This window comes from Varanus komodoensis, unplaced genomic scaffold, assembly GCF_004798865.1.
Source record: "Varanus komodoensis strain SLA01 unplaced genomic scaffold, ASM479886v1 scaffold2, whole genome shotgun sequence".
NCBI lineage: Eukaryota > Metazoa > Chordata > Lepidosauria > Squamata > Varanidae > Varanus > Varanus komodoensis.
Genome location: NW_025335568.1, coordinates 19,449,712 through 19,477,367, shown reverse-complemented (window position 1 = coordinate 19,477,367; position 27,656 = coordinate 19,449,712). Strand labels below are relative to the sequence as shown.

General features: G+C 41.8%; 1 protein-coding gene across 5 annotated transcripts in view; it reads left to right on the top strand.

The window, feature by feature from the left end:
• Positions 1-3,635: 3,635 nt before the first annotated feature.
• EMCN (endomucin) overlaps positions 3,636-27,656 on the top strand; it is a 55,342-nt gene continuing 31,321 nt past the window's right edge. Inside the window, exons 1-5 of one of the 5 annotated variants that reach the window (XM_044429065.1) lie at positions 3,636-3,857; positions 17,670-17,807; positions 19,570-19,605; positions 21,395-21,433; positions 26,738-26,836. In XM_044429065.1, the coding sequence (XP_044285000.1) occupies positions 3,791-3,857; positions 17,670-17,807; positions 19,570-19,605; positions 21,395-21,433; positions 26,738-26,836 (379 nt within the window). In that variant the 5' untranslated portion in view covers positions 3,636-3,790. Of the gene's footprint in view, positions 3,858-17,666; positions 17,808-19,569; positions 19,606-21,394; positions 21,434-26,737; positions 26,837-27,656 lie in introns of all 5 variants that reach the window. The other 4 variants (XM_044429064.1, XM_044429066.1, XM_044429067.1 and 1 more) reach the window with 4 other exon arrangements.

Sequence of the window (27,656 nt, the reverse complement as noted above, 5' to 3'; positions counted from 1 at the left end):
TTGTTGTCTTCTGAGTCGGATAGTCCCCATCTGAGGACTCACAGTCACACTTGTGTCCTACTTCCATTGAGATCACTTGAATTTGAGTTAACATCAAGTGATATGCAATCTCTGTCATGATTTATCTGTACTGATTGTATATGTAGATGTGAGAATGAGATTGAACTGAGCTAGCCAAACTTCTGCACAACTAATTTAGCAATGCAGTGTCTCATCTCACAAAAAGCCTCAGATAACTCAAAGACTGGGGTGGTGGTGGGGAACTTACCCCTGAGATTTTTGAAATTCTTAAAGCAGGTAACTCTCTAGATGTGTCATTGTAAGTTCTTATCACTTCCAACACTCCCTCTCCATCAAAGGAACTTAGAGCCTTCTTTCCACCTAAGGTTGTAACATGTCAGCTTGCTTCTGTCAGACGGTTTTCTCCATCTGTAAAGAGTCACCCTGATCCACTTCCCTTTGATTCATACACAGACATTTGGCCTGAGTCAGTCGTTACAAACAATGCTAAAAATATTCCCATAGAACCTGGCCACTTCTCTCTTGCCCCTGAAGCCACAGAACCATTGTGTAACTTTTTGCACAGTCATGAGGGTTGAAACAGATAGTTTTGCTAGGTACAGAGATGTGCCTATATTTCAATATATGACACTGCTTTACTTACTGTGGCAGCAAAAAAGATCAGGAAGGGAGAATTAGGCAAAGTTGCTATATAATGCATTGGAGATTCAGAATTAAAGATGAATTTCTGTTCATAGTATATTCTAATTTGTTTATATTTTATATTGTTGAAATTCTTCATTTTGTTGTCTATGCACATTCATTTGATGTATTTGTCATGGCTTTTGGCTAGTACAATAAACTTCAAACTAACTACTACTACATATTCAAATATATTCCCCATCCAGCCCATCATATCCTCTCTGTTCCCATTGTTGCTTTCACCCGACATGTGATCCGGATCAAGATGTGATCTGTGCTTAGACAGATAGTGGCTGAGCATACACAGTCCTTTGGAAAATCAAGGTTTGGCCTTAACACATGGCTTGTGTTTTGCTTCCTGCAAGACAGCCAGCAGTATAATCAGCGCATGCATTTAAAATAACAAAAGATGCCAAGGAGACTGACTCATTGTTTCCCATTTAATTAGAATGAAGCAGGATGTGGGGCTCAAAATACATATAAAGCCTTGCCTTCCCTATATCTTGTCACCAGATTTCCAGTCTCCTAAGCATCTTCTTCAACAGCAACCCAATAACTTTTTGTCAGTGCTGCTCTGCCGTGCATGCACAAGGACATGTGTCTGATGAGCTACACATGGCCATGCCAAGAATACCAGTCTTCACCTTATCCAGAAATGGAAATTGGCTACCAATCTCTTTAACATCAAAATGTCTTTCATTTGTTTAGTCAGTTAGGGTCTTGATGCTAGAATTCCCACCCTCTATGCACAGAAGCCTCCAAACGTAGAAGCTTGCATGCATCCCGTGCCCCATTGGAGGTGCACTTTTAGCCATCTAGATTAAGCACCAGGATGGGCCAGGACTGCCAATAGCAATCAGCATACGGAGATGGCCCCAAGCACCTTTCCCTGCCCCCTGGATGCCCCCTGCTCTCTGCCCCAAGGTTCATTTTCAGCCTTGGGAGATGCACTCAGCCCAGTTCTTTCTGTGCCAGCTAGAAGAGGGAGGGATATGGACTTAGCCTTCACAATCCTATATTATTTTCAGCACCAGGTTAAAACCTTTTTATTCAAACATCATTTTAAAACTGCCAGGTTGCTGACGGGAAATGGGCATTATTCTCATATAACCCCAGTCCTCTACCAGCTTCACTGGCTCCCCATCGAAGCCCGGGCCCAATTCAAGGTGCTGGTTATCACCTATAAAGCCCTTAACAGCTTGGGACCTGGATATCTAAAGAAACGCCTGTGTCCATATTTGCCCTCCCGCCCCTTGAGATCAGCGGCAGAGGCCCTCATCCAGGAACCCTCCGTGAAAGATATTAGGAGGGTGAGTACCCGGAGGAGGACCTTCTCTGCAGTTGCATCCCACTTATGGAATGCGCTCCCCAGAGAGGTCCGCCTGGCGCTGTCGTTATCTGTTTTTCGGCGCCAGGCCAAGACCTTTTTATTTAAATGATATTTTAATAATTATTATTTATTGGTTTTAAAATCTTTTAGCCAGGATGAATCCAGATTTTATATGTTCTTGTCTATATAATCTGTTTATTTATGATGTTGGAAGCCGTCCCGAGGCTTATGCAAAGGGGACGGCATTCAAAAATTCCAAATAAATAAATAAATAATAAAACTTAGTAATTTTAATAGTTTAACAGTCACCTTGATTTATTTTATTGGTTATATACTATTTTATTGTATTGTTTTATTGATTGGTTTTATTGATTATTGGTTTTAATGCTGTAAGGCATTCTGAGACAACTGTTGTAAAGGACAGCATATACATGTTTTAAATAAACAAAAAAATAAAAAATCCTAGCTTCAGGAGCATAGGATCTCAGAGCTGGGTCTCTAAATAATCCTATGGCCTCCTATGTCAGGAATCCATAGTATTATGCCTTTAATTACATGTTTATAGCTCACCTTTTCAAGCAGGGCAAATCTGACAAGGCTGCTTCCAAATAATCATCCTTCAAAAATATAACAACTAAATCCACAATAAAATCAGAGCAGTAAAAAGATTTAAAGAAACTGAGACCACCTAGTGAATGGAACACGTCCAGTCAGCATACACAGAAATGAATTATAAAAAGACTACCAGAAAGCAGTGAGATTGCTCAAGAAGTTCTGTCAGGAACAGATGTTCAAAGACTTGGAACTTCTTGGTCCTAGTAGTTGAAGAAAGCTGCACTGGATCCAATCAAAGCCCCTGTGCAGATCAATGCAGTAGCACCCTGGTATCTGTGTCACCAGCCTCTGATAGTGGAGCTGATAAATCAACATCATGGTGAGTACCCATTGATAGCTGGCTGCATGAATACCTGCTCTGCTCTGGTTTAAAACAGGGGTGTGAAACATCTTCCAGACAAGGGGCAGATCCCATCTCAAAGTAGCTCTCAGTGGGTACATTCCAGTGATGTGCAGGCCTGAAGGCAACTGAGTGGGACCAAAAAGATACCCCCCATAATCCTATGGCCTCCCAGATTGTATTGGGAGGGCATAGGATTGCATTTTTAGTATTGTACAATGAGCCTAATTTGTTAGGCTCTTCATCACATACATTTGAAGAGGTAAATCAAATGTAATAACAACTTTATTCAACTTTAGCTGAAACATGAACAGAAAATGTGTGTGAGTGCAAGTGTTGCATACACACACGTCCATTTTGTTTTATTTATTTTCAAATTCATATGCCTCTGAATAGCCCAGCAGAGCTCTCGTTCTTTATATTTCTCAAATGTACTTTCAAAGCATAAACCTAATCCTCTTCTAAAGAAAGGTCTGCTCACTTTGAAACCTTTCCTGACCTCTGAGGCTGAAGACGAACAAAATAAAGTCCTAACGAAAACACAAATGCCTGCCAAAGAAAAGGAGTTCCTGTTAAAGGGCTGAAACAATAAATCTGCTCCATGCTATATTCCCTGAGGGAGTCTGTCGTTTTTCCTTCCGTTCTTTATCAAGGTCCCCAAAATAAGCCAGAATAGGCAGTGACTGTTCACAGTCTTTCCTTGCACACCTTTCCCTCTGGCTAATTAGGGTCCCATCTCAAACGTGGAAAAGCTTGGTGCCTGCTGCTGTATTCGAAAAGGGATTCCTGCGGGACAGAGAATAATGGCCATGAAGCTGTTTGGAACTGCCCTCCTCTTTTTGGCTTTGTTCAGACTCCGCTGTGCTGGTGGTAAGAGCACATTTCTCTTTTGGCTTTTTAAATCAACCTCTCTGAGCAGTGGGAATTTCTGACTAGTAAAGTCTATTAGGTTACCGGTGCTTCCTCACAGCTCTTCATTGCAACATTCATGGGACTCAGTAACTGCAAATCTAAAGGAAAAGGAGAAGCAGGATTATCTCCTTCTAAATGGACTGAGGTGTCCATTTAGGTATTCACAGGGAAAAAATATATATTGCAGCTAAATTCTTTTGGAGAGCTAGGAACTAGGAAGCCTGATGTTTGAGGGTGGACATGATGATGATGATGATGATGATGATGATATTATTAATAATGTTATTATTAAAAATAACAACAGTAGAATAAGGACCCCAATGGTCCATTTTAGCATAATTTCCCATCAATGTTAGTTTCCTAAATGTTAGTCTTCCTTAGAAATTAACCAATATCATTCGGATTATAGCGTATTACAAAAAGGGATAAGGCGGCATATAACAAAAAAGGACAAGGCTTGCTTATTACAGAACAAGGCCCGCTAAAGACAATGGGAGGTACAACTGAGTAAACACATGTAGCATTACACTGCACTGATCCTAAACATGCATACTCAGAAGTAAGTCCCATTGAGGACAAAGAGACTTACTTCCAGAGAGGTATGTGCAGGCTCAGACTGATATATAAGAAACTACAAAGCAGAGATTTGCTTTGATTATATTACATAAAGCAAGAGAAAAGAGAGTGAGAGGAATACGGAATGCACTATCATTTTCTGAGTTTAATTTTAATTTTGATGGGCAGCAACAGGGTGGGGAGAGAATGTGGAAAACAAAACTACAAAGCGACAACTTCTGGATAAGCATATGACACTTCAGCCTCTGAAAAATAATGTGAGAAAAGGATTATAGACAAACTCCTCTGGTGTAGTTAGTACAGCTAAAGGAAAGACTTTTCCTTTTGTTGCATTTACTCTGAATTCCAATAACTAGATGATGTACAAAGTAGACGCACTCTTTTAAGTCTGCAGAACTATTTGGTTTTCAGCAAATTAAAGATAATCATCTAAAATGATAGCTAAAAGACAACTGGAGCTGTGTCCTGTGTTTCATTGTATTTGAAATAACCCACAGGAAATGAGGAAGTTTTGATTCTGTGTATAGTTTGGCTGTTTAAAAATGTATAATTGTGACATACTAAGTAACAGAATGGCTGCTTACCAGCAGAATGCTGCTTGTCAAAGGATTATGTAATCATAACTGTTTCCCTTGAGTTGTCCATTAGAAATTAAAGAAAACAATTGGTGTAACATGAGCTATATTATTCACCTGACACATTGTTGTTCAAACTGTAGAGAAGGTTGGCCTTGATATCTTGCTATCAGTGCTGAGCTTTGGGAATCCTTGCAGAAACCCCATTGCTCCTCTCTGACAACTTATACATTTAATTACTACACCTCTATTTTTTTTTCATTGTGGAACTGAAGGTTGCTACCTGTTGCTTCCATGTGGTCTCTCCTCCAAGAACAAACCAGAGCCAGTCTTGCTTAGCTTCGGCAAGGTGACAAGCTCATGTGCTTTCAGGTCATGCTATGGGACACTCAGCCTTGTTGCAATTGTTCAACTCTGAATTACCTGTATGGCTTTTAAAAAGCAAAAATACGCAGGGATCAAGAAGGGCAAACTCAGCTCGGCTTCCTGGCTATCAGAAAGCAGCACTGTAAAAGGATGGAAATTTTTAATGCAGGGGTGTTAAATCTCAGACCAGTGGGCCAAATTCACTCACCTGGCATTCCAGTTTGGCCTGCACGGTTCCCCAGAAGGCAATGGCTCCTTCCCAGGACTCAATGCCTTTCATCCTGACTGCCAATTGTTTTTAGTTTCCTGGATTTTGTGGGGTTTTGCTTTCCTGTTCAAAAGCGTTGCAATTGCTCTGTTAAGATTTAGATATTGGCTAAAAGAGCTTTTACTTAAATGTGTTGGGGCTTATTTTTTAAGTCCCACATCCCATTTGCCTGCAGTCCTTCTGGCACCTGGAATGAGGCTCCCAAAAGTTTCTCGAAAATTTGGAACTCAAGCCCAAAAGATCTTCAGCCTCCTTCAGTAATGGCATTGCTTCATTCTGCTGAAACTTAATGACTAATTGTAAGCGCATAAACTGCAGGTTGTGTGTGTATTTGTGTGTGTGTGAGAGAGAGAGAGAAAGAGAGATGCATGCAATAAAATGACATGAAGGCTTCTTTTAAAATGTTGTTTCCCAACCTGAATATACCTTAAAATGGGCAGACTCACGAAACTGCTATAGGTAGTGGGTGGTTCCTATATTTAGTGATGGAAAAGGGCTCGGCTCGGCTCAGCTTGGCTGAGGTGGGGGCACCTACTCTTTGCTGGATGGATAGATGGATGGACCAACATATGGCTGGATGAATGAACAATATCAATGGATAGAAGTAGAAGCAGAAAATAATTCACAGCAACTATTTTTGTATGTGACTTTGCATCACCAGGACATTAATATCTATACAGATATTCAACGGCATTGGCACAAAGTGCAAATTGATGTCCTGACCTGCAAAAAAGCAAGAATAGCAGAAGGCTGAGCATGCTCATTGCCTCTCCTCACTGGAAAACAGGCTCAGGGCCCTGCTTTTTGCATTCTGCAGAGCCCAATGCATGGAGATGTCTAAGTGGTATAGTGGGAATACGCAGAGTTAATATATGTGGATTCCCGTGTCGCCGTATGGTAACATACCCACTGCAGCCGCTGGTGATAGCATTCTCTGAGTCACAACAGCAGAAATGTTCCTCTGCTTTCTATATATTTGACAGTCTACTTGTTTCCTTTACTGGAGGGCATCATCAATCCAGGTTTGTGGGGAACTGAGTAGGCATCAGCAAACCATTCCCTAATATCCTTATTGGATGTGCTGTCAGCACTCTAGGCAGAACCTGACAGTCTATCCACACTGGTCCAGAGTCCAAGGCATTGTGGGAAGTAGAAGAGCTGGGAAAAGCCATCTGCCAAACACTGCATGGAATACTGGGCCAGAAAAAGGTGGAGTAGCCCGGCTTCGACACTGCGCCCTGGCAATTCCCCAAGGGTACTTGGCTCTGTCCCTGTTTCATCTTTTTATGTAGGAAATCTGTTGTGCAATAGCTTTTGGAATTTCAGTGATTGGGGAGGTAAAGAAATTTCAGAAAAGGAGTCAGATTCACAACATGGGTCAATGGCCTGCTCTTGAATATATTGACATTTAAACTGGAGGAGGGAGCGGTGATTTTAAAACAATTATTGTTCAATTACTCCTGAAGAAGAATCCCATGAGATCTGCCCTTGTTCCCTCTAATCAACACATCATTTTATCTGAAGGATATTAATTGTGCGTGTTGACACACATGGCATTAAAAGATATGCTTGTGAACAAGACCGAGGAAGTCTGCTCTTCCTTATTAGGCCCCATACTGGGTTTGCTCGAGGAGATGAACAAAGCTAAGTTGATTGCAGGGCCTGGTCTTTGTCCCTTCTGGTAACATTTATTTCTGCTGCCAAGTAACTGCTTCAGGATAGGAAGATGTCTTGAAGCTTGGAGAGGCCTATGCCACTTCCTCAAATGAGTTCAAAGTGGCATTTTAGTTCTCCGACCTTAGAAAGTGACTTAATAATACAGATAAGCTTCTTGATGCAACATTCTTTAATATGTACTGATCTGCATGTTCTTCTGAACTAACTGCTTCCTGGAACTTAATGCAATGTCAACGTAAATGGATTTTCAATGCCCCTTTAACCGCTAGAAAACTAATATTACAACTCTGGAAGGACAAACAGCCACCTTCAATAATGCAATGAGTTGAGGACTTAAGGAAGCTTTCAATTTTTCAGTAGATGGACTATAAACATAAGCTACAAATAGACAATATATATGGATATTTGGTCTGCCTTTGTTGACATCCATGCATAATTATGCATAGAGATTATAAGAACTGTAGTTTATCTTGTTGCATATAAAAATATAGGGATACACATTGCCTATTAGAATAAATATATTCAAATTTTATGCTAGAAAGCTATAATAATTCATTTTTCTTTTATTGTTTTTAATAAGTTTTTTTTTTCTTTTTTTTGTTCTTTCAAAATTCTCAACAAAATAGGTGTGTGGGGGGGGGATGCGGATTGGATAGTGATTTCCCCAAGAAAACCTAATGCTACACATCTTACATCCAAACCCAATGCTCTAGAACAGCCTTCCCCATATGGTGCCCTCCATATGCGGGGAAGGGTGATAGGAATTGTAGTCCAATCTATCTGGAGACCACTAAGTTTCAGAAAGCCTGCTTTAGGCTGAAGATGGGCAGAAAGTAGATCCCCCAAAGTTTTGGGTTTCGGACCATAGGCTATATTGGCAGGGGCTTCTGGGAAATGAAGTCTCAAACACCATTGGAAGCAGGTTTCCCCTTCTTTCATACAACAGACAGATTCTTTGCAAAATAGCTCTTTATTTCCAATTTACCGCTAATGAACTATAGCCACTGAAAAATGAATCTCTATTGAAGCCAAACCAGAAACTACTTCTGAAAACCCCTTTCAGTAATCCTGGGTCCCATTCCATTGGGTGGGCCCCTCTGGAGAAGGGCTAGCCTCCTAAATCGTATATGCAGACCTTCAAATTGTGTAGCCCTTCTAACCTGACACCGTATCAAGGGCTCAAGGACTGAACTGGGAATTGGCTCATCTTCATCTTCTCCCTTGTCCCTCTCTTCACTTCCAAATTCTGAATGTTCCCATGACATGCCTGAGCATCTGGAGAAGGCAGTCTTGAGATAACCTCGCCCTTTGTCACCATCTCATTTCCCCATTTTCCCCATTTCGGAGCCACCATAATCATCATATGAAGAGTTGGTGCAACCCTGACCATGGAAAGCACACCAAGAAAAACTGCCTCTTCCATTCCAAGCAAATATCTTGAAATCTTTCTGCTCACCCCTATCCAAATCTTCCACCAATGACTCCTTGCCTTTCCCAACAACATCTGATCTAGGCAGTTTCTTTGAGCCAGCTACTTCTCTGGTACCTGACTGAGATGGGTGTTGGGTTCTCTCTAATTGAAATTTTTCAGATGGAGACTGGACTATATGATGTTCTGATAAGCTTCCAGATTGGTGCTGTTAATCAGTAATGTTCTTTCTACAAAAGAATGGAAATTGTTGTGTAGTGGTTGTGCATGTTTGTCTTCTATGAGCTGGTGGAAGGCCTATTGCTCTGATGGTCTGTTTCTTTAGAACACTCTTCTTATGGCAGGATCCTAATTTACTGGCCTCCAACAAATTCAGCAGTTGTCATTTACAGTGTCCTCCCATTTTGGAGTGTTCTGATATGTTCTTGTGGTTTTAATCTCTATTAAACTAGACCTCCAAACATCTAAATACCAATCCCTGTTTTTGACTACAGCTCACATCCTTCCTGACCATTGGTCATACTGACTGGGGATGATGGGCATTGTACTCCAAAAGAAATTGAGAGCCCAAGTTGCAGAAACCTGGGAAAAGATAATTGGATGTATATTTACTTATTTAATTTCATTCCTAACCAAGGCAATGACCAATTAGGGTAGCTTCCTATGTATATGTGGTATTCCCTTAGCTTTCAGGAAAGAATGGAGAAACTAGAAGAGGGGGCCAAGCATGTAGGGCATAAACCAAGCCCCATTTCAAGTCTGATTGAGACTCAAATATATTTGAGCAGAGGGACTTGTGTTTTCAGCTGCCTTCTCTTTTGCAATTACTTGCTTTATTTCTAAATAGAAAACAATGTTTAAATCATATACCTAAAACTCAGAACAATTAAAAACCATTGTAATCAAGCCTTTTCTTCCTTGCTGATGTCAAGAATTAGGGTGATTTTATAACTACTTTAGGAATATTCCCCATATGTGAGATATAGTAATCAAAACATTCACCCAGTTACCCTTACCCTTTTTGTGTTGATCTGTGTGTTTTCCACAGTTGTGACCAATGTAGGTGTTCTATTCAAATGGTTTGAATAAATGGGACTTTAGCTGTTATTGTTTTCCCTTCCAGACCTGTAGATCCTATTAAATATTTTGAATGGTGATATGCCATTCAAATAAATGGTGGTAGTTGTGTATACAAAATAGCACCCTATTTCTTTGAGAAATGGTTGCCTTCACTTTCCTTATACAGTTTATTTCCTTTTTTAAAAAACTCTACTGAATCTTAGTTTTAGGGGAGGCTAACTGAAGGTCTCAGTCTGGTCATTTTGAGGAAGGACAATATCCAGTAGGAATTACTGCTGGACTGAAATTTCCCACCATGTATTTTTCTGGGAAAATTTCTAAGACATTTATTTTCCACTATTCGTATTTTGAGTGGAATGGCAGCCAGAGTGTCAGTACAGGTTGCAGCAGCCATCCCTCATTTAATTGCCTCTGGAGTTCAAAGTCTGGGCCAATTTCACAAGCTAGGATGGGCAAGCATCAGGAGTTCTTATGCCATCATCTAAACTTTCAAGGGATGGATGCTCACAGGTTCCACTCCTTCCTCTTCCAAGGAAAAAATAGGGCAGGGAGAAAAGGAAGCAGTAGCTCACGCTCTTCAGCAGAGGCCCTGAAGCCTCAGAATCCATTACAGGAAGCAAAAACATCTTGGCCAGAATGATGAATGGTGCATCAGAGCCTCACAAGGGATTTTGGGACTTGTCGTCCTATTCGCTGGTGGTACCAAATGGTCAACCAGGGATGGGGAGCACCCACCTCTCTCTCTCCCTGTTCCAAGGGTAGATATTTTTAGCCTTCAGGCAAGACAAAGGAAAGGCGGTGACAGGACCTTTGGCCACTGCAAGTTCATCTTTTTGGGAGAAGACCCATTTAGACTGCAGTTAGTGTGGATTTGCATCAGGGAAATGATTAAAAGTATTCCCATGGAAAGTTTCATGTGGGAGTCAGGCTGTGTTCACTGATCTTCGCGTAATCGCTCACTTCCAGGAATATGCCAGAAACAGAGTGGTGTGGGAGTAGGTGTGGCTGCAGTGAGCAAATGAAAGATAACAGGATATTCTAAAAATAAGTGCCTTCCCGGAGCAGTTCCAATGACCCTCTTCATGTTGAACACGGCATGGTCACGTTCCTCTGTTTGATGTGAGATGCTAAGGGCAACCTAGTTACACACAGAGATAGGAGTGAATAATGCAAAAACAACACAGGCCATCATTTTCTTCAGTACAGAACAGCTGTTTTCCCCCCTGGCTGGAACTATGAATACAAGCTTGAATTTTCTCATGGGTACATATTTTTTCTCACACTGCCAGATTCCTTGTCACAATCATGCACACCTGCTCACAGGCATGAAAACCTTTCTTCATGCGGAGAAAGGTCAGTGTAAACCCAGCTAGCATGTGATAAGCTGTTGTAGTTCGGGATGAATTTTTTTCATAGGGATGACTGCCAGCTCCTCATGTTAAATTTACAGACTTATTTACACCCACCTTTCTGCAGTAATCAGAGCAGGCTCTGGAGTTGTGCAGCAGCTGATCATAGTCCCAGTTTACCCTTACAGGGTGAAAAGCCCTGGAGCATGTACAAAATGCCACATTCAATCTCAGAATATCTGAGCTAAGGAAAAGGTGCTGTCACTTCCAAGATGAACCTCTACAACTATGTGAAAAGTATGACTGCAGATCAACTGTGTGCACACACAGGGAACATGGCGAGGGATCTTTCAGGGGAATGCTCAGTCGTCTCTAGGCTCCTGCAAACACCTGACTCTACCAACTGCTAACACCAGCCATGCATCCAGCCATGTGCCTGACCCTGTGTCTAAGTTCTGAACGTCAGAGTAACGTTTCATTAGGATTCGTGTATGCATCAGGTTCATGCGCAACATGCCTCACCTCTTTATCTTGGTCACCTTCTGCAAGACATAACCATGGTGTTCTATCTGAGAAAGTGTGGCCAATGGAAAGCGGTCTGCCCAAGGCCATTTAATCCTTTCCTTCTTGTGAGCTGTGCCAAGGATGATTTGCTCTATTTATAGAGTTATAGAGTAGAAGACGCAACTTCCTGCTAGGGCATCTGTGTAAGTTAGCTGTCCAACTTCAACTTCTCTGACTCTAAGGTAATTGGTTTCCAGTGCTCTCATCAGCAAGGCTTTTTGAGTAAAACCTACCCTCTTGTAATATGATCCCATTAGACTGAATCCTGTCCTTTGGGACAGCAACAAACAAGTTTTCCCCTCTTGGGAAATCTGAGGACTACTGTCATTCCACATGGTCTCACCTCCTCTGCCATCTTCTCATCTCCAGAACAAACAAACTCAGTTCCTTCTTCAGAGGACTTGTTTTCCATACCCTCAACCATCCTCATTGTTCTCTCTATTGTCAGAGGAGAAATTCATTTTGTTCATGTTTCAATGTGCCCTTACCTAATTTCGCACTTCACAATTTTGAAAATATGTGATCCAAAATTCAGTTCTGTTCTGAAATTTGCACTTCCCTAAATTTTGCAAAGAGAGTCTCCAATCAAACAATGTATACAAAATGCCTATATTGGTGAAAACAGTGTCCTCAAAAATTGTTTTAGGAAAATTGTTTGGAAAAAATATAAGTGCTAGTCAAAATGCATACAAAAATGTTTGCATTAGGAAAAATATGGACAAAAATCCTTATCTATTTTCATGCAGTTTTAAAAATCAAAATTCAGGATGAACTTAAGTTTTCAGGAATTCAAAAAGTTTTTAAACCAAATGTAAAATTGGAGGAAAAATTGAGAAATTGAGGGAATCCAGAATTAACAAATTGTTGATCTAACTTCCACTGAAACTTCTTCAGACTACTCAATGTAACATCAATCCAGGCAGTGTCCAACTGAAACCTCGTTAAGGCTGTTCCTTTATCAAACCTACTCAGCTTTCATTTTCACCATATTTGGTCTCATTTTTAAATCTAATTCCTTGCACATGCATGTGCACACACACATGGGGGGCAGATTGTACCAGCACAGTCCAGTGCAGTTGCCTGTAATATTTGGAACTCAGAGGATTACAGGCATCCTATGGAAGGCAGAAGGAGTGCAGAAATGATGGCCAGCTCCATGTTTCATCTGCCCTATCAGTTCTAGCCAACCCAGTTCTTTCTTCATCCACTGTCAAGACAGAGGAGGAATGCTCTGAGCCAAGGGTTCTACCTCCAGCCTTGGAGACAGTTCCTTAGGTTGGAGCTGGAATGCCACATTCTCCAACCAGACAGCATTCAGTGGCCACAGAATACCACCATGATTAAGTGAAGTGTTCTTTCAGGATGTCAAGTGACATCAAGAAGATGAGCCAATCCAATGTCAGGAAGGTTGGAGGACTATGGACATCTATGGAGCGTGGGAGGAACACCAAGGCTGCCACCACACTCCTCTCACTACTCAAAGAACTTAGATGGCCAATTTCGGCTAAGTAGAGCCCTTTGCAGCAGGAGCAGACAAGGCTGAGGCACCACCAGGATATGCCCTATTTTAGCAGTGATCTCCTCTCCTCCCTGACCCCTGAAATGTTTCCAAAATCCCTTCTCTGAGACCACAACTTCTGAGAGGGGAAACAGCCAGTTTCATTCTTTCTCTAAGAACTGGAAAGAATTCTTTCCCGTTCCATTCTCTGCCAGCTCTAAGAAGGAAAAGAATCTAAGCATGGATGCTCAGCTACAAGGATGGAGCATGTGTCTGACCTCACAGCTAGCAATCCAAGAAATTCTGTGTCCACCCATATGCTACCTATGATAAATTTCCTTAATCCCAGTTCCAAGTGTTTATCAAAGGATCCATTGAACTAAACAAAATTAAAACATGCAAAGCAAAAATTAATCATTTTAAGCTACAATCCTATGCATATTTATACAGGGAAAAATCCTACAACCAATAGCAAACAACAACCAGCTATTTAAAACCATGATGATTTTAAAAAAGAAAACACTTTTTTATTTTTGTGCAAATGGAGTTCCCCTCCCAACTTTTAGAAAAATCTTCCCAGGGACATTAATATACAGAGAGCTGGGGGAAAGTTCAACTCATCTCTATTTGCATCTGGTGCCTCCAGTCTGGATCAGGGCCCCAAATGCTTGCTTGTGAATAATTAAAAAAAAAAGATCATAAGAAGAGTCAGGCTAGATCAGACCAGCTGTGCATCTAATCCAACATAATTCATTGTGTGAATTCTGTCATGCAATGGCCAACCAGCTGCCCAGGAGAAGGCCACACATGGACATGAGCAAAACACCTGCATCCCATCGAAGTTCCCCAGCAACTGGTGCTTCAATCCTGGGGACAGCATAGAGCCACCAGCTCTAGGAGCTATTGAGAGTCTTCTCCTCCATGTACTGGTCCAATCCCCCTTTAAGGCCATCCAAACTGAAGAGAGGAGTGCCTAAGATCTCGGAGGCAGCATGCTACAGAACATGGGCAACTGCATGCTATGCCTGTAATGTAATGTATAGTTTGACTCTTAATTAGATTGTATTAATGCAATGAACACAAACCCTTGGCATCATAATTTCGTCCTCTTAAATGCTAACTGTTTATATTAAAGTTTATTTTGATACACAGTCCATGTCTGCTCTTCTCAGTGCTCAAAGGATTACACACAGCAGGCACCCAACAAGGCTATTTAAATCTTATTAATGTCGGTTGCTTTTAAAGAGACACACCAGCCTGTACATCTATTCAGTGAGCAGTACAGTAGTTCTAGTTACATAATTTCCTCTGCCCACACTATATCCCTAAACATCACCTCTAGGCAAGTACATACTTTCTGAAAAGAGGATTGCAATTTATATGGCACATGGCACAGAAAAAATCAGATCTGTCATCATTGTCAACAGACTTTTTCTGTGTCTGGATCCTTGACTATAATTTGCTTTTCACACTATAATAACTGCCATATAATTATGCTTAACATAGCGTGTTGACCTTTGCACAGCAAAGTCCATGTGTTGAGAATAGGGTCGCCAAAGTATATTTACTGGAAATAAATTATACTAAGCCTAAGTATATATCCTAGCTGGTTTTGGCTATATAGCCGTGTTATCTGCTTCTGCATATAATTGCAGGAGCTGAAATAAGCACCTAGTCAGAGACACCACCCAATTCCTGTTCTTGCTTTCTTGTCCTTTTTAAGGTGCAGTTTTCATAACAAGCAATTTTTTGTTGTTTCTGCAAACCGGTATCTTAAAAAAACAAAACAAAATAAAAACAAACCAGATCTCTCCTACTGTATTTATACTAAATGTATCCTAAACTCAGAAAGTAGACAGAGAGAAGTTTTTCTACCTCACTCATAATACTAGAACTCAATCACTCCATAAAATTGAATGCTCGGAGGTTCAAGACAAAAAAAGGAAATAATTTTTCACAGAGCACATAAGCAAAAGAATTCTACCAAAAATGTAGAGAAGGCTGCCAACCCAGGGAGCTTTGAAAGGGATTAGAGGAAATCATACTGGGTAAGGCAGCCAGTGGCTGTGAGACATGATGGTTCTGTATGCCCTCCAGAATCAGAGGCAGTAGGTCCTGCGTACCTGTTGATGGGGAACATGAGCAGGAGGTGTGGCTTCCCTCATGTCCAACCTGTGGGTCTCCAGAGGCGTCTAACTGGCTACTGAAGGAACAGAAGGCTGGCCATTGGTCTCCTCCAGTAGGGCTTTCCTGGCTTACCATACCTAATTCAAGGCTAGTACTGGTGGACATGTGGTGGGATCTTTCTCCAAAGTTTTCAAAAACTGACTTGTATTCATTTAGCTGGATTCTCAATGACAGGACACATAAAGAGGAGGGACACCTCTGAAAACATGAGTTGGAACAGTTCTTGGCTCAATGCACACTTGTAAAGGCTTCTCTTGGGCACAAGAGAAGTGTGGTGGAAGATTGTTGGGCTGGGAATAGAGGAGACATGGATTCTGGTCCCCACTCAACCATGAAGCTCTCCGGGTGAGTTAGAGTCAGTCATAGCCTCTCATAGACCAGCCATAGCCCAACCAATCTCATGGAGCCTGTTGTTTCAAGAACAAAATGGAGCTATGTAAGCTACCTTGGGTTCCTCACAGGAAGAAGGAAGACAGGATATAAATGCAATGTACTAATAATAGTGCTCAGCAATCCAAGGACTTCTATCACTGGCACCAAATGCACATGACAGAGAGAGAAAAAGGGAGGTAGCAGGAAGAGAAGAAAGTGGCTGACAGAGCAGGGGGCTGACAGAGGGAATGTGGCAGGTAGAGGGGGAGGGGGAGAGGGAGAATGAGAGAGAGAGAGATCGAAGAGAACCTTAAAAGTACACCCAACGTGATCTGTGTTTTCAAAGGTACTCTGTGCCCTTAGGATCCACCAAAAATCCATCAATATTAAGGTTGTGAGGGGCTGGGGGAAAAACTGAGGGATACAGAACAAAATAGTAGGGGTTGTTGTTTCCAGTAATTTTGGAAAAGTTGGGAGGAAGAGGTATTTTTCTGAATGTTTTGTCCCTACCCCACCACCCACTGCCCACAGTACTTTTCTGTGTCCCCCCAGGCCTTCACTTAGCTTATTAGAGCACCACTTGATTGCTTCCTCTCTGAGTGTTTGGCTCAGGTGGAACAAAAGCCCCGATTTCTTTTTTTTTTAAGTCTCCAACCTTTGCATTAGTCTGTTTCAGGATTATCTCTATTGGGTAGCAGCATGAGAAAACCAAGTTGCTTTCCCTTCCTTGTTGTGATGCTGTGTGTGGCTGAATCTGACATCTTCCTAATAAACACACACCCTTCCGATGCTTCAGTCTCTTCAAGAGTGGGCTGGCGAGTCAAAGAGGAAGCTTGAAACTTTAATAGTCAGTGGCAAAGCAGGTCAGGCACATCTTTTGTTAGGGAAATGGACAGAAAGCTGACAAAATGGCTGGATAAGATGACTCATCCTAATCTTCTACCTCCAGCCAAAGGAAGGGGCCAAGCTAGGTGTCTGTGACGAAAAAGAGAAAAATAGGCTTTCCAACAGTTTATTTTAGTCGGACTAAAGAAGAAGCATGGAGATAGCTGAAGGGGGTTGTAGGCTCCATAAATTGAAAACTTTGAGGGATTACAATTTTTTCCTCTATGTAAATCTGGTGTAGGCCACTGAACAGTTGTTGTGTGTTGAGCTCCATGCCAGTTCATTTTATAAATAAGCTCAGATGTTACACATTTTTCATGATCCCTCCTTCCAAAGGAAGGAAAGTCCATGTAAATGCTGTATTTATGGAACACCTCGCTGCTCTGAGAAGTAGGGTGCACATAGCAATTTTTTTTAAAGTAGCTTTTGTGAAATGATCATTATTTTGGCAAGAAAAATCAAGAGGTGAAGTTAAGAGTTGTTCTCATTTTAATGAGGGGCTGGTGTAAAGCAGTGGCATTAAAGAGCATATCAAAAAGGATGCAGTCAGAAATAATCTGCTACTAGTAGAGCAAGGGGAGACAAGCTGGTGTCCTCCATTCTGGTGTCTGGTGTCTCAGTTACAACTCCCAGTGGCCTCAGCAAGCCTGGCCAATGGTCAGCAGTGGTGGAAAAAATATCTGAGGGCAGTTGTGATAAATGGTGGGGAACGATGCTCCAGAATTAGCTGGAATATCCCCATACTGCTAAACAAATGGTGCGGTATAACAGAAAAAGTTAATCAATAAACCATCAAAGGACAGCATTACCAACTGTTCAAGCAGCTGCTCAGCAGAATGGCTCCTGGGTCTTGCATCCCACTGCCTTTGCTTGAGCGCTAATTAGTCCTTTGACAGAGATGCCTGAGAACAATGGCTAACACTCATTGTTTTTATCTTCAGCAGAGGAAACGGGAATATCAACACCCACAACAGCACCAGCACCAGCACCAGCAACAGCAGCACCAGCACCAACAGCACCAGCACCAGCAACAGCAGCACCAGCAACCACACCGACATCCAACAACAGGCAAAATGTTTCTGGTAAGGATCAGCAGTGTAATCAACTTACCTTTAATCGTCTCTCAAGAATGGGTGGCTTTCTGCCAGAGGTGGCTTTCTGCCAGAGGAAGACCAGAGATGTTTGAGCTCACTGAAATTCTCCAAACTTTACTGCATTTCTGTGTGCGTTTCAGAAGTTCTCAATTTCTCCCCACTGGCAAAAACATGAAAAATTGTATTTGATTGTATTTCCACATGTGCATTTAAAAAATACATGTTTTAATGTGATTACAAGTTCAGGAATGTTCTTTTCTGGAAAACTCACAATCAGGGTTGCAAAAGGTACATATTCAGGTGATTTGCAAACTGGAATGAAATTCACTTGCATTCCTAGCTAGAAGACAACTTTGTCTGTTGCCACAGCCTAGCATACGTTTGTGTTTCCACCTGTGAAAATCTGGGGAAGAAAGCCTATTTCATTCATGCTAATCCCTAAGTTGATAAGTTGAACAGATGGCTTGATTCATTATTGAAGTAAGACCTTGACAAAAAGACAGCAGGTAGGGAACATCTTGGCTGCAGCGGTGGGAGAAATACCAAACTCCCCCACCTCAGTAAAATGATCAGGGGAAAAATCACAGTAGATGGACTATGAACTTTTCTTTGATATATCAATTGCAGTGGCATAGTACAGATTATGACCAAGGTGCCCAAGTTTTTGGGTTGGTGGCTTATTTGGAATTTTGAGAGACTGTTGTGGGCGTTTTCACAAAATGGTTGCTGTGGGGACTGCCATGCATGAAATGGCTATTAGGATGATCCTGGCTGTCTCAGAAGTCAAATTGGTGAGACTAAAAGAAAAGTAACTAGTCCAAGAAGTAGAAGGCAGAGATGGGATCTGAGCTCTAACACACAAAGCCTATCTTTTGAATCCAAATAAGATGGTGTTGACCCCAACTGCTTGGTTCCTAGCTTGGTGAAAGAACACAGGCTTTGTGTGCATTATATCCCCAGTTCTTCTATGGTATATCTAATTCAAAATTGTGGGATCTACCTTTCTGTTTTAGCTTTGACTCTAGCTAGTGATGCCTAGTGAGGTAGTTTGTTAGCTGAAACTGCTTTAGAGCTGGTCCTACCATTAGACAAAATGAGAGAGCCTCCATATGCAGATTCAGAGTATCATAAAAAGCAGAAATTGTTCATCTTTTACTTTGTTGTTATTGTACTTCTACTGCCAGAGGGAGAAGTGTTTTGCCACTATTTACCAGCATGTACAGATAAGGGTAGGACTTTCTATTCCCTCAAGTTAGCATTTCGTGGCACCCAGCAGTTCCAGCTAGCAAATAACTCCATTGGCCATTGTTTATTCTGAACTCAGCAGCAACAAACCCAGACAATCAGTGTGCTCAGGGTAGTGCAGCTGTGTCCCACACTGGGCTCTTCCAAATGTGTTAGCCTGCAACTCCCTGGCTAGGATTTCCGGGTGTTTAAGTCTGGCCCAGCTGGAGAGCACCAGTGTAAAGAGAAGCTGTAGTAGAATGTCAGACCAGGGCATGAGAGAGCTAGATGTGAAATTCTCTCTTGTCCAGAAAATTTACTGGGAAACCTTGGGCCATTCACTGTCCTACAGCCCACTCTTCCTACGGGCTTGTTGTATGGAAAAGCAGGGTGGGACAAGGTACCATGCGCCTGATAGAATGTCAGTAATAATACAGTCCATCCATTCATCCTTAGATTGTTTTTTGTAACACTAACCTGAACTGCAAAATGAAATCACTCTGAATATGTAACATTCTCTGTGCAGGATCATCTGCATATGAAAGCAGCCCAAACTCCACAGGTAAGCTCTCATGTTTAGAATTGTTTGGTGCACTTCAATTTTCTATATATATCAGTCAACATAATTCATATAAACAATTATGTTTAGCTCCTGCCAGTGCTTTAAGAGTCTGTGGACTGGATTAAACCCATTGCACCATATCCATTGCTTTCACATGAAAGTACTCAATTTCCAGTCTGAACTGTCTTCCATGTAGAAGATATTCCATGTAGTATTGTGAAGCTGGATGCCTAGAGCAGAAGGCACAGATTGGTGTGAGGGTACTTACAATAGGAGAACACTTTCTCTGGAAGTGAGTTGGATCTGAAACATGAGCATCAGAGGCGAGAGCTGGCCAACCGGAGAGGTAGGGGGAATGAAGGAACCACAAGGGGAGCTAGGCACAACACTGTATACTTGCAGAGGGTTGTAAATATCGCAGTAGCTACTCACACCCATGAAACCACTGAAGCTACAGGAGAGTTCTTCCTAAAGAAGGTTCTGGGGTTGAAAGATGAAGCAGGGTGGAACATGGCTTGGCAGACTGAGGCGGCTGCACAGCTGGGCCACTACTGTGGGTTGGATCCAGACTTGGGTGCATGCGACTGGGCTAGGAGAAGTGAATGACTCTGCCCCTTCCTTCCCGAGGCAGCTCTTCCATGCCTCCTGCAAATGAAAGTAAGACCTTCCATCAGCCAATACATTTGTGTATTTGGAGTAGGGATATGAATTTTTGGACTGTCCACCTAACTGAATGCTAATGGGGGAGAAGTGGATTTTCTCAGCTGCAATACATTGTTCCTTGTGGCAGTGTAAAGTATTTTGAGTTTATTCCTGAATGGGTAATTAAGAGCCATTAACTTTACAAAAGCTCTACAAAAGACTTAGAATGGAAAGAGAAAGAAAGGAGCCCTGGGCGTTGCTTCTTTCCCCTGCCCTGCATGTCAGTCATCTGCAGGGCACTGGGATTTGCCTAATTGTTCATGAGGGCAGCTTTTGTCATAGCTGACAAACCATTCCAGATCCCTATAACCGGCCGTGGTCCTGGGTGGCTTGTTAACCATGGCAACAAGCCATCGTTGCCATCACAAGCCATGCTGCCAAGGGTAATTATGCAAAGCCCCATGGCACATGACCAATGCACATGGCAGGGGAAATGTGCTATTGTGGCTTATTTCCTCCTCTGTGATCATGGGAACCTGGTCACAGACATAGCTGGACAGACGGACAGATCAACTCTGCTTCCTGGAGTTCTGGACTGTCTTGCTGTTGTAAATATAAATCCGGAACAGCACGCAACTGTGTGCAAACAGCCTGAGGAAAATAGTTTGTCATCGTTCCTGCTATGCATTCACCCATTCAAAATTAGCACTTCTTGGGGCTGCTTTTCATTTAAAGGTATTGTAATCAATAAGGAAAATAGTCAATTGCCTGACTGAGCTTTTATCTGAAGGGACAAGAGGGTGCCAGGCATGAGCGGGAAAGGGAATGCTGCACTGAAAAAAAGAAGCTGCAAAAAAGGGTATATTAAAAAATACCAATATAGAAGTTTCATATGATGATGCCACTTTCTGCATTTCCTAACATGAGCACAGAAAGGGTGCTCAATTCTGCAAAATAGAAATTTAGAATGATATGTTTCAAATATGATTTTAAGTAGCTTTCATATGAAATGTGGAATGTATTATCAAGAGATCTTCCAAAAAGGCACAGATCAATGTTACTTGAAACTTCTTTCCCTCCAGCAGACTAGGCTATTTTTAATAATAAAATTAATTTTGTTTTTTTGTCTATCCCACCTTTCCCATAGTGAACAGCATTTCAAGGACCCCAAACACAACTAATCAAGGTAATGTCTTAAATATTCAAAATACTTTAGGCACTGATTAAGAGAGCTCTTACGTGAATGCATATGAGAAACTTCCAATGTGGCAAGTTGCAAATAAAGCCATGTTTTACAGTGAAAGTGACTTGTTAGTCCCAAAACCTGAAGCCAGAACACTTTCTGCACTAACTGTGCAATGTTATGCACGTATACATAAATACAAGCCCCACGGACTTGCATGGGACTTACTCCCAGGGAAGTGTGCATGCATAGCAGTGATCTCCACTGTGTTCAAACAGGAGCCACCTGGAGACTTTTTCCAGCCTATGGGGAACCTCTCCTCCGCACTCCATCAAGGGGAAATGCCAACATGCTGCAGGCCATTTCAGACCTCTCCTTCCCATCTTTCTCCACATTGCCAAGCAAGACATTCACCAGGCATGCAATTCCAACAAGGTCACTTGGGCCTTGGCTTGGGATGGGTCTTCTTATCAGAGTCTTCTGCTCTACCCAGTAGGGCAGAATCTGCCCATGTGGTCCACGTGGCACTTTTTCACCTATGGCTTCCATCTGTCCTCCTCCTCCTGCGTCTGCACAGTATGCCAGGACAGCTAGCCAATCATATTACTCTTTGCTTCTTGGGCTCCTCCTCTGCACCCCAGGTAAATGGCCAATTGTTCCTGCATTCATCTCTTCTTTATCTTGCCACTGAGGAGTGGCTGGTTTCCTGATTCCCCATCCCAAAGCTTCCTCCAGTAGCCCAGATCATAGTAGCCAGCCCACCATTAAAGCAAGGTGGGGCAGGGCACAGCAGAACTGTAGCTCTCAGTTCCAGAAAGTGTGCATTTTGGTGTGCAGCTCTGTGACACTTTGCTCAATGTGCAAAACAGATGCAACTGTGTTGAATTCACATAAAAACTGGGAATAATGAAATGTTCGCCCATTGCTATCTCAAGCAAGGGAACAGGCCATGAAAAGAGCTCTGATTCTTTCTGCAGACCTACCTCCTTAATCTAGGTTCCAGATTGCAGTCCACATGTTTGCCTTATAAAACTTTGTGCGAGCCACTCGATTCACTTTCTGACAGAGGGCCTGATTCGTGGTACAGAATGATAAGGCTCAAGTTAAGTAGATCTGGGGCTGGTCAGTGCCTGGATGGAGAGGCTGGTGAAGGCTCCCTTGATGTTCAGCATGGCTGAAAAGCAAGATAAAAATGGAACATTTATCTACCGAAAACATTTTTTCCTGTGCTACCTCATCATATTGGAATTTGGGAAGGCAATCAGAATAAAACCAATCCCCCCACCCCCCAAAAAGAACCCGCTGATAAAAATCTTAGAACGGATTAAAGCCGCATTCCTGTATACTCACTCACTTTGGAAAAAAATCTATTGCACTGTAAATCAGATAATGCCTAGCTAAATTAAAAATTTCCTAACACATGAATCAAACTTCAGACTGTATGCTGCATTGTATTTGTATTTGTGTATTTGTATTTGTTTTGTCATCCATTACTGTACCTACTGCCCAGAGCTATTGAGCAATATAAAGAAAATGAAGATGATGGCACCTTTCCCAGCTGGGTGACCTTCAGGTGTGTTGGCCCACAAATCCCATAATTTCCAGTACATTTGTTGGAAATTACAGAAACTGCACTCCAGCACACCTGAGAGATTCTCAGCAGACCTAACTGATAGCAATGTTGGAGCAAGAGCAACCTCTTTGGAGAGAGCATTTCATAACTGGGATGCTTCTATTGAGAAAGCCTTCTCCTCTTCCTTGTAGGAGAAATTCTGGATCAGCTCCATCCTTTAAGTGTCTGTTCCTTATATTTGAATCTTCGATTCCTATATTGTTGGGATAGGAACTTCAGCTGCATTTCCTTACCATCTAAGAAAAAGTGCACGCTGTCACGGAGAACCAGGTGGCTGCAAGAAAGCAAATAATATTTAGAATGATTTCCTTCCAGTGCCATTTCCTTTTCTCAAGTTGAAGGATTCTATGCTGCTGCCTATAAGCAGGACTGCATTGTCCCTTGGAAGATAGTGGAGAATGCTGTTTCATTTTCTAAAAATACTATAATGGCATTTGCTAATTCATTTTTATGACTCTGTGTAATGTAAATGGGTGCTAATATCATGATTCCTGCTTTTTGAAGAGCTAGAGGAGACAAAAGCTATGGCAAGGGTCATTGACAGAAAAGAGGGCAGGCATGGAATGCACAGACAAGAGCATAAGAAAAGATCTGCTCTGTCCTGCCAAAGGGCCATCTAATTCAGCACTCCGTTCCCCTGCTAGCCAACCAGATGGCTGAGGGAGGCCCGCAGAGTAGGACCTGCAAGCAAGAGCATCCTTCTGCTTGTGTCCCCCAGCAACTGGCTTACTGGATCCTTGATACAGGACGTAATGTTTATCCAGCACAACCAGTAGCCATCGATGGCCTTATCCTCCATGAATTTGCCTAAGTCCCTTTTGATAAGATATTGGACCATTTCCTTTCCATCCCATCTTCAAAAATGGACTGCTGTTCCCTTGGGTAATTAAACAGAATCATTGTGCTGTGGGTTTTAAAAAAAGTTGAATGCAGTCTAAGAATTACATTCTGGGTTAGACCTACCTAAAGTAAACCCATTGAAAGGACTAGGACTTAATCTAATGTGAGAAGTTATGATTTATCAGACTTCTTGATTTCAGTGGAACCTAACTACAACCGAGTCTAGATCCATTATCTGATCCACACCCAGATAGTATGATCTCAAATTCCTACAACATGGACATTTTTTCCAAAAAGCAAATGCTTTTTAGAACATGACGATGAATGATTCCATCAGACAGAAATGAATTCATTTAGTGCTTGGCAATGCAAAAATGATGTAAAAATTACCTTTTCCACAACAAAAACGCATAAAGCTGATTTTTCTTTTTCTTCCTTTTTGGATATAGTTCTGTCTAAGATGAGGATTTATACATAACCAAGACTTAAGCGTATAGTACTGATTTTTATTCTGATATGGTAGCTGCATTCTGCAGCACAAGAAGCTGATCATTTATAACCAGAACAATTATTTTCTAGTGAATGCTTCTGGTTTGTCTACCAGTTTCAGATGCATAGATAAAAGTTCTTTTTGCAGTACCTGATGTTGCAGAACAGAAAAAAAGACCTTCTCAATAATGATGAAGCTCTCAAAAACAGCCCTTCAACAGTCCATTTCTAGCAGCAAAATAAACCTGCCTGGCTAAACTATTGTCTGTTTTAGACTACCCAGTTCTTCACAAAGTGTATTATTCAAACAAGCACAGTCCTTTTATCCAGTCAACAAAAATCTATATAAATCTTGAGTATTTATCTAAACCTTATGAATCTAATACACATTTGAGAAATAGTCAAGAGCAAAGTTGGACCTGTAAGCACATGTACATGTGTATTCCATGCAAGTGCTCAACAACTTGAGTAACCACCCTCCTTTACTGAAGCTACAAGATGTATATTCAATTGCGTCATACATGAGATTAGGGGAGGAAGGTGCACCTGCTCTTCCACCATATGGACATTCAGTTTAACCTTCCAACTTGTGCACTGGGCCTCCAGTTACTTGCAGCTTGATTTGGATCAGATAAATTCAAAGGGAGTTTAAGTATTAATGCAGGTATACAAAGCCTGAACTCATCATACTCCAGGTAAAGATAGGGTGACCGCTTATGAATTGCAAAAGAGAGGGAGGGAGGACATGCACAAGAATGAAAGAGGATGAAACAGGTCACCAATTTGTATGTGCTAATTTATATGTATAGTTGCTTATTTGGAGATAGTTATACTTTAAGCAGAAATTTCTCTTTCTCAGTATAGTGCAGAAGATTGTAACCAGGCAACCTTGCTCGGTCTGCCTTGTTTAATCTACATCTATTTGATTTTGATGAGGAACTCCATGGTTCAGCTTTTCCATCTGTTGGTCCTTTATCCTTACAATCAGACTTGGACTTGGTAACTTTTCAAATAGAGAACAGTTCTCAGGTAGCAATTGCAGGAGAAGACTGTCCTTTGTAAAAGAGCGCAAAGGGGCTCTTTTACAGTCCAAGAGCAAAGGTTTACAGTCCAAGAGCAAAGGTTTACAGTCAGGCACCTGTTCTTTCTGCAGGCCCCTGAGATTTGGGAAACCCAGTCATGTGGACCTTAGGCAGCACAGTAAGGGTGGCAGAACCTGGAAGATAGGGATTTTATAGGGACTGGGTCTTCTTTCCCCAAACTACAGGATTCCAAGGTGGTTACTTTAGAGTCTGAATCTGACCTGGAAGAAGAGGCAAAGTCAGAACGCCTAGCTGAAAATTCCTAGGCCAATATTCCCCAAGATAAGCCAAGCAGCTGGTGGGAACCAGATTATCTCTGGTTCAGGAGGAGACAATGTTGAACAGGAAGGCCAGAGCAGGAAGGATAGAAAGTAATCAGTCCCATCACCTGACACCAGATGATGATAAGAGGCCAACTGAGTAGTGCTTGGCATTCCCAACAGTCTGGCCCAAAAGGAAGGGTAACCTCCTTGTTCCATGGGAGGAGAGGGATTCAGTTTTGAATTAACTTTTTGGCATGAACAGTAACCGCCCTAATGATCAGGCTTCCTAACATGTCTGTTACATTTTGCTGACAACCTCTGCATTACTCCTATTGTATCACAGGTCCCAGACAGCTGACCCATTTTAACATAATAAATACTTTAGTTAGTTGTCCTGACCTGCTGGGAAGGAAAGAGGGAAAGACTAACCTCTGAGAGATCCGATGGAGAAGGTGGGCTATGGGAGTGTGTTCCCTTCTGCCCTACATGTGATGGCAAGAACAGTTGACTAGGACATCATTCCAAAATAAATGGGTATAGGATTGGAATCTTTGCATAGCATTACAAAATTAAGAGCTGGACCAATATTTTAAAAAACAAAACTGGCCGAGTTTGCAACACAGACCTCATGGGCACAACACAAGACCCTCTATAGGGACTTTTCTGTTTCTTCCTCCATCCCCTGCCTCTTGTACTAACTATCCTAATGAAGGGCTCTAGAAAACTCTATTGTTGTCGTTGTCATTGTTAAATTTCTATAATGCTCCATAGCCAAAGCTCTCTGGGCAGATTATAACAACTCAAAAGTTTGTATCCCCTTTTGTGGCAATTTGGTTGAACCAAACTCAAAAGTGTTGTTGATCCTAATGAAATATTGCGCATGTGTGGACTTTGGATTTTTTTCTCTCTGTTTCTCATAGACTTACGCTGCTTCTTTAAAAAAAAGGTATAAATGGAAAAGGGGAAAGCCATATAAAAAGTTGCATATTCTTTTTTTCAGGTGATACCTTCAAATCAGCAAATCCAACAAATTCATCAACCCAACAGACACCGACCCCTACAACTGTACGGCAATCAACATCCAATGGTACAGCTACCAGTAAGTGCTGCATTTCTGTCTACTACTGATATATTTATTGTAAGCATACTATAAAAAAGAGATACCTGAAGCAGTGAAGTAAGCATCCAAGTTTTCTGAACAAGGTTAGCAAACTCATGCAAACAACCTGTTGAACTTGCTGCAGTTTGTAGTCATCCTTTGTGAACTCGGTACGGATCAGTTCTGGACACCACTTTGCAGCTGGTCAGGAAGAGAACTGGAGAATGGCATGCCCTGGGATGGTGAAGTTGTGTTCCAAGCAAGCCAGGCAGTGGCAGCTGTGAAGCATTGGCTTGAGCTGATGTAAGCAATGGCCTGCTTATATAAGCAACTCTACTGTAATCACAATCCTCTATGCCAATTTTGCTCTGGGACTCAGGAGATCTGATAACCATTCTGGATAAGTTTGGGCCAGTCACTGATTTGCAGCATTGCTTCCTTCACAGGATTGTTGTGAGGATAAAACAGAAGGTAATAGAAATAGTGTGAGCCACCTTGGGTTCCTTGCAAGAAGAACAGTGGGTTATGATATGAAGAAATAAACACTTACTAAATATGACTGCAGTTAACTGGCAGCCTAACATAATGTCCTTGCCTTTAACAGTATCTGTACCAAGGGTGGACAGCTTATTGCCCTCCAGTTGTTTTGACTTGCAATGCCCATGAATGCCAATTCCTATTCCTTTACAATTGCTCACCATTGACCAAATGGTCTAAGAGGTGATGTGAGTTGTCGGCCAAAACATCACCCAAATATCTTCTATTCTCTTAAATGTCCTTGCAAATTCAGTCTTATTTCCCTTACTCCTGAGGTTCCCCC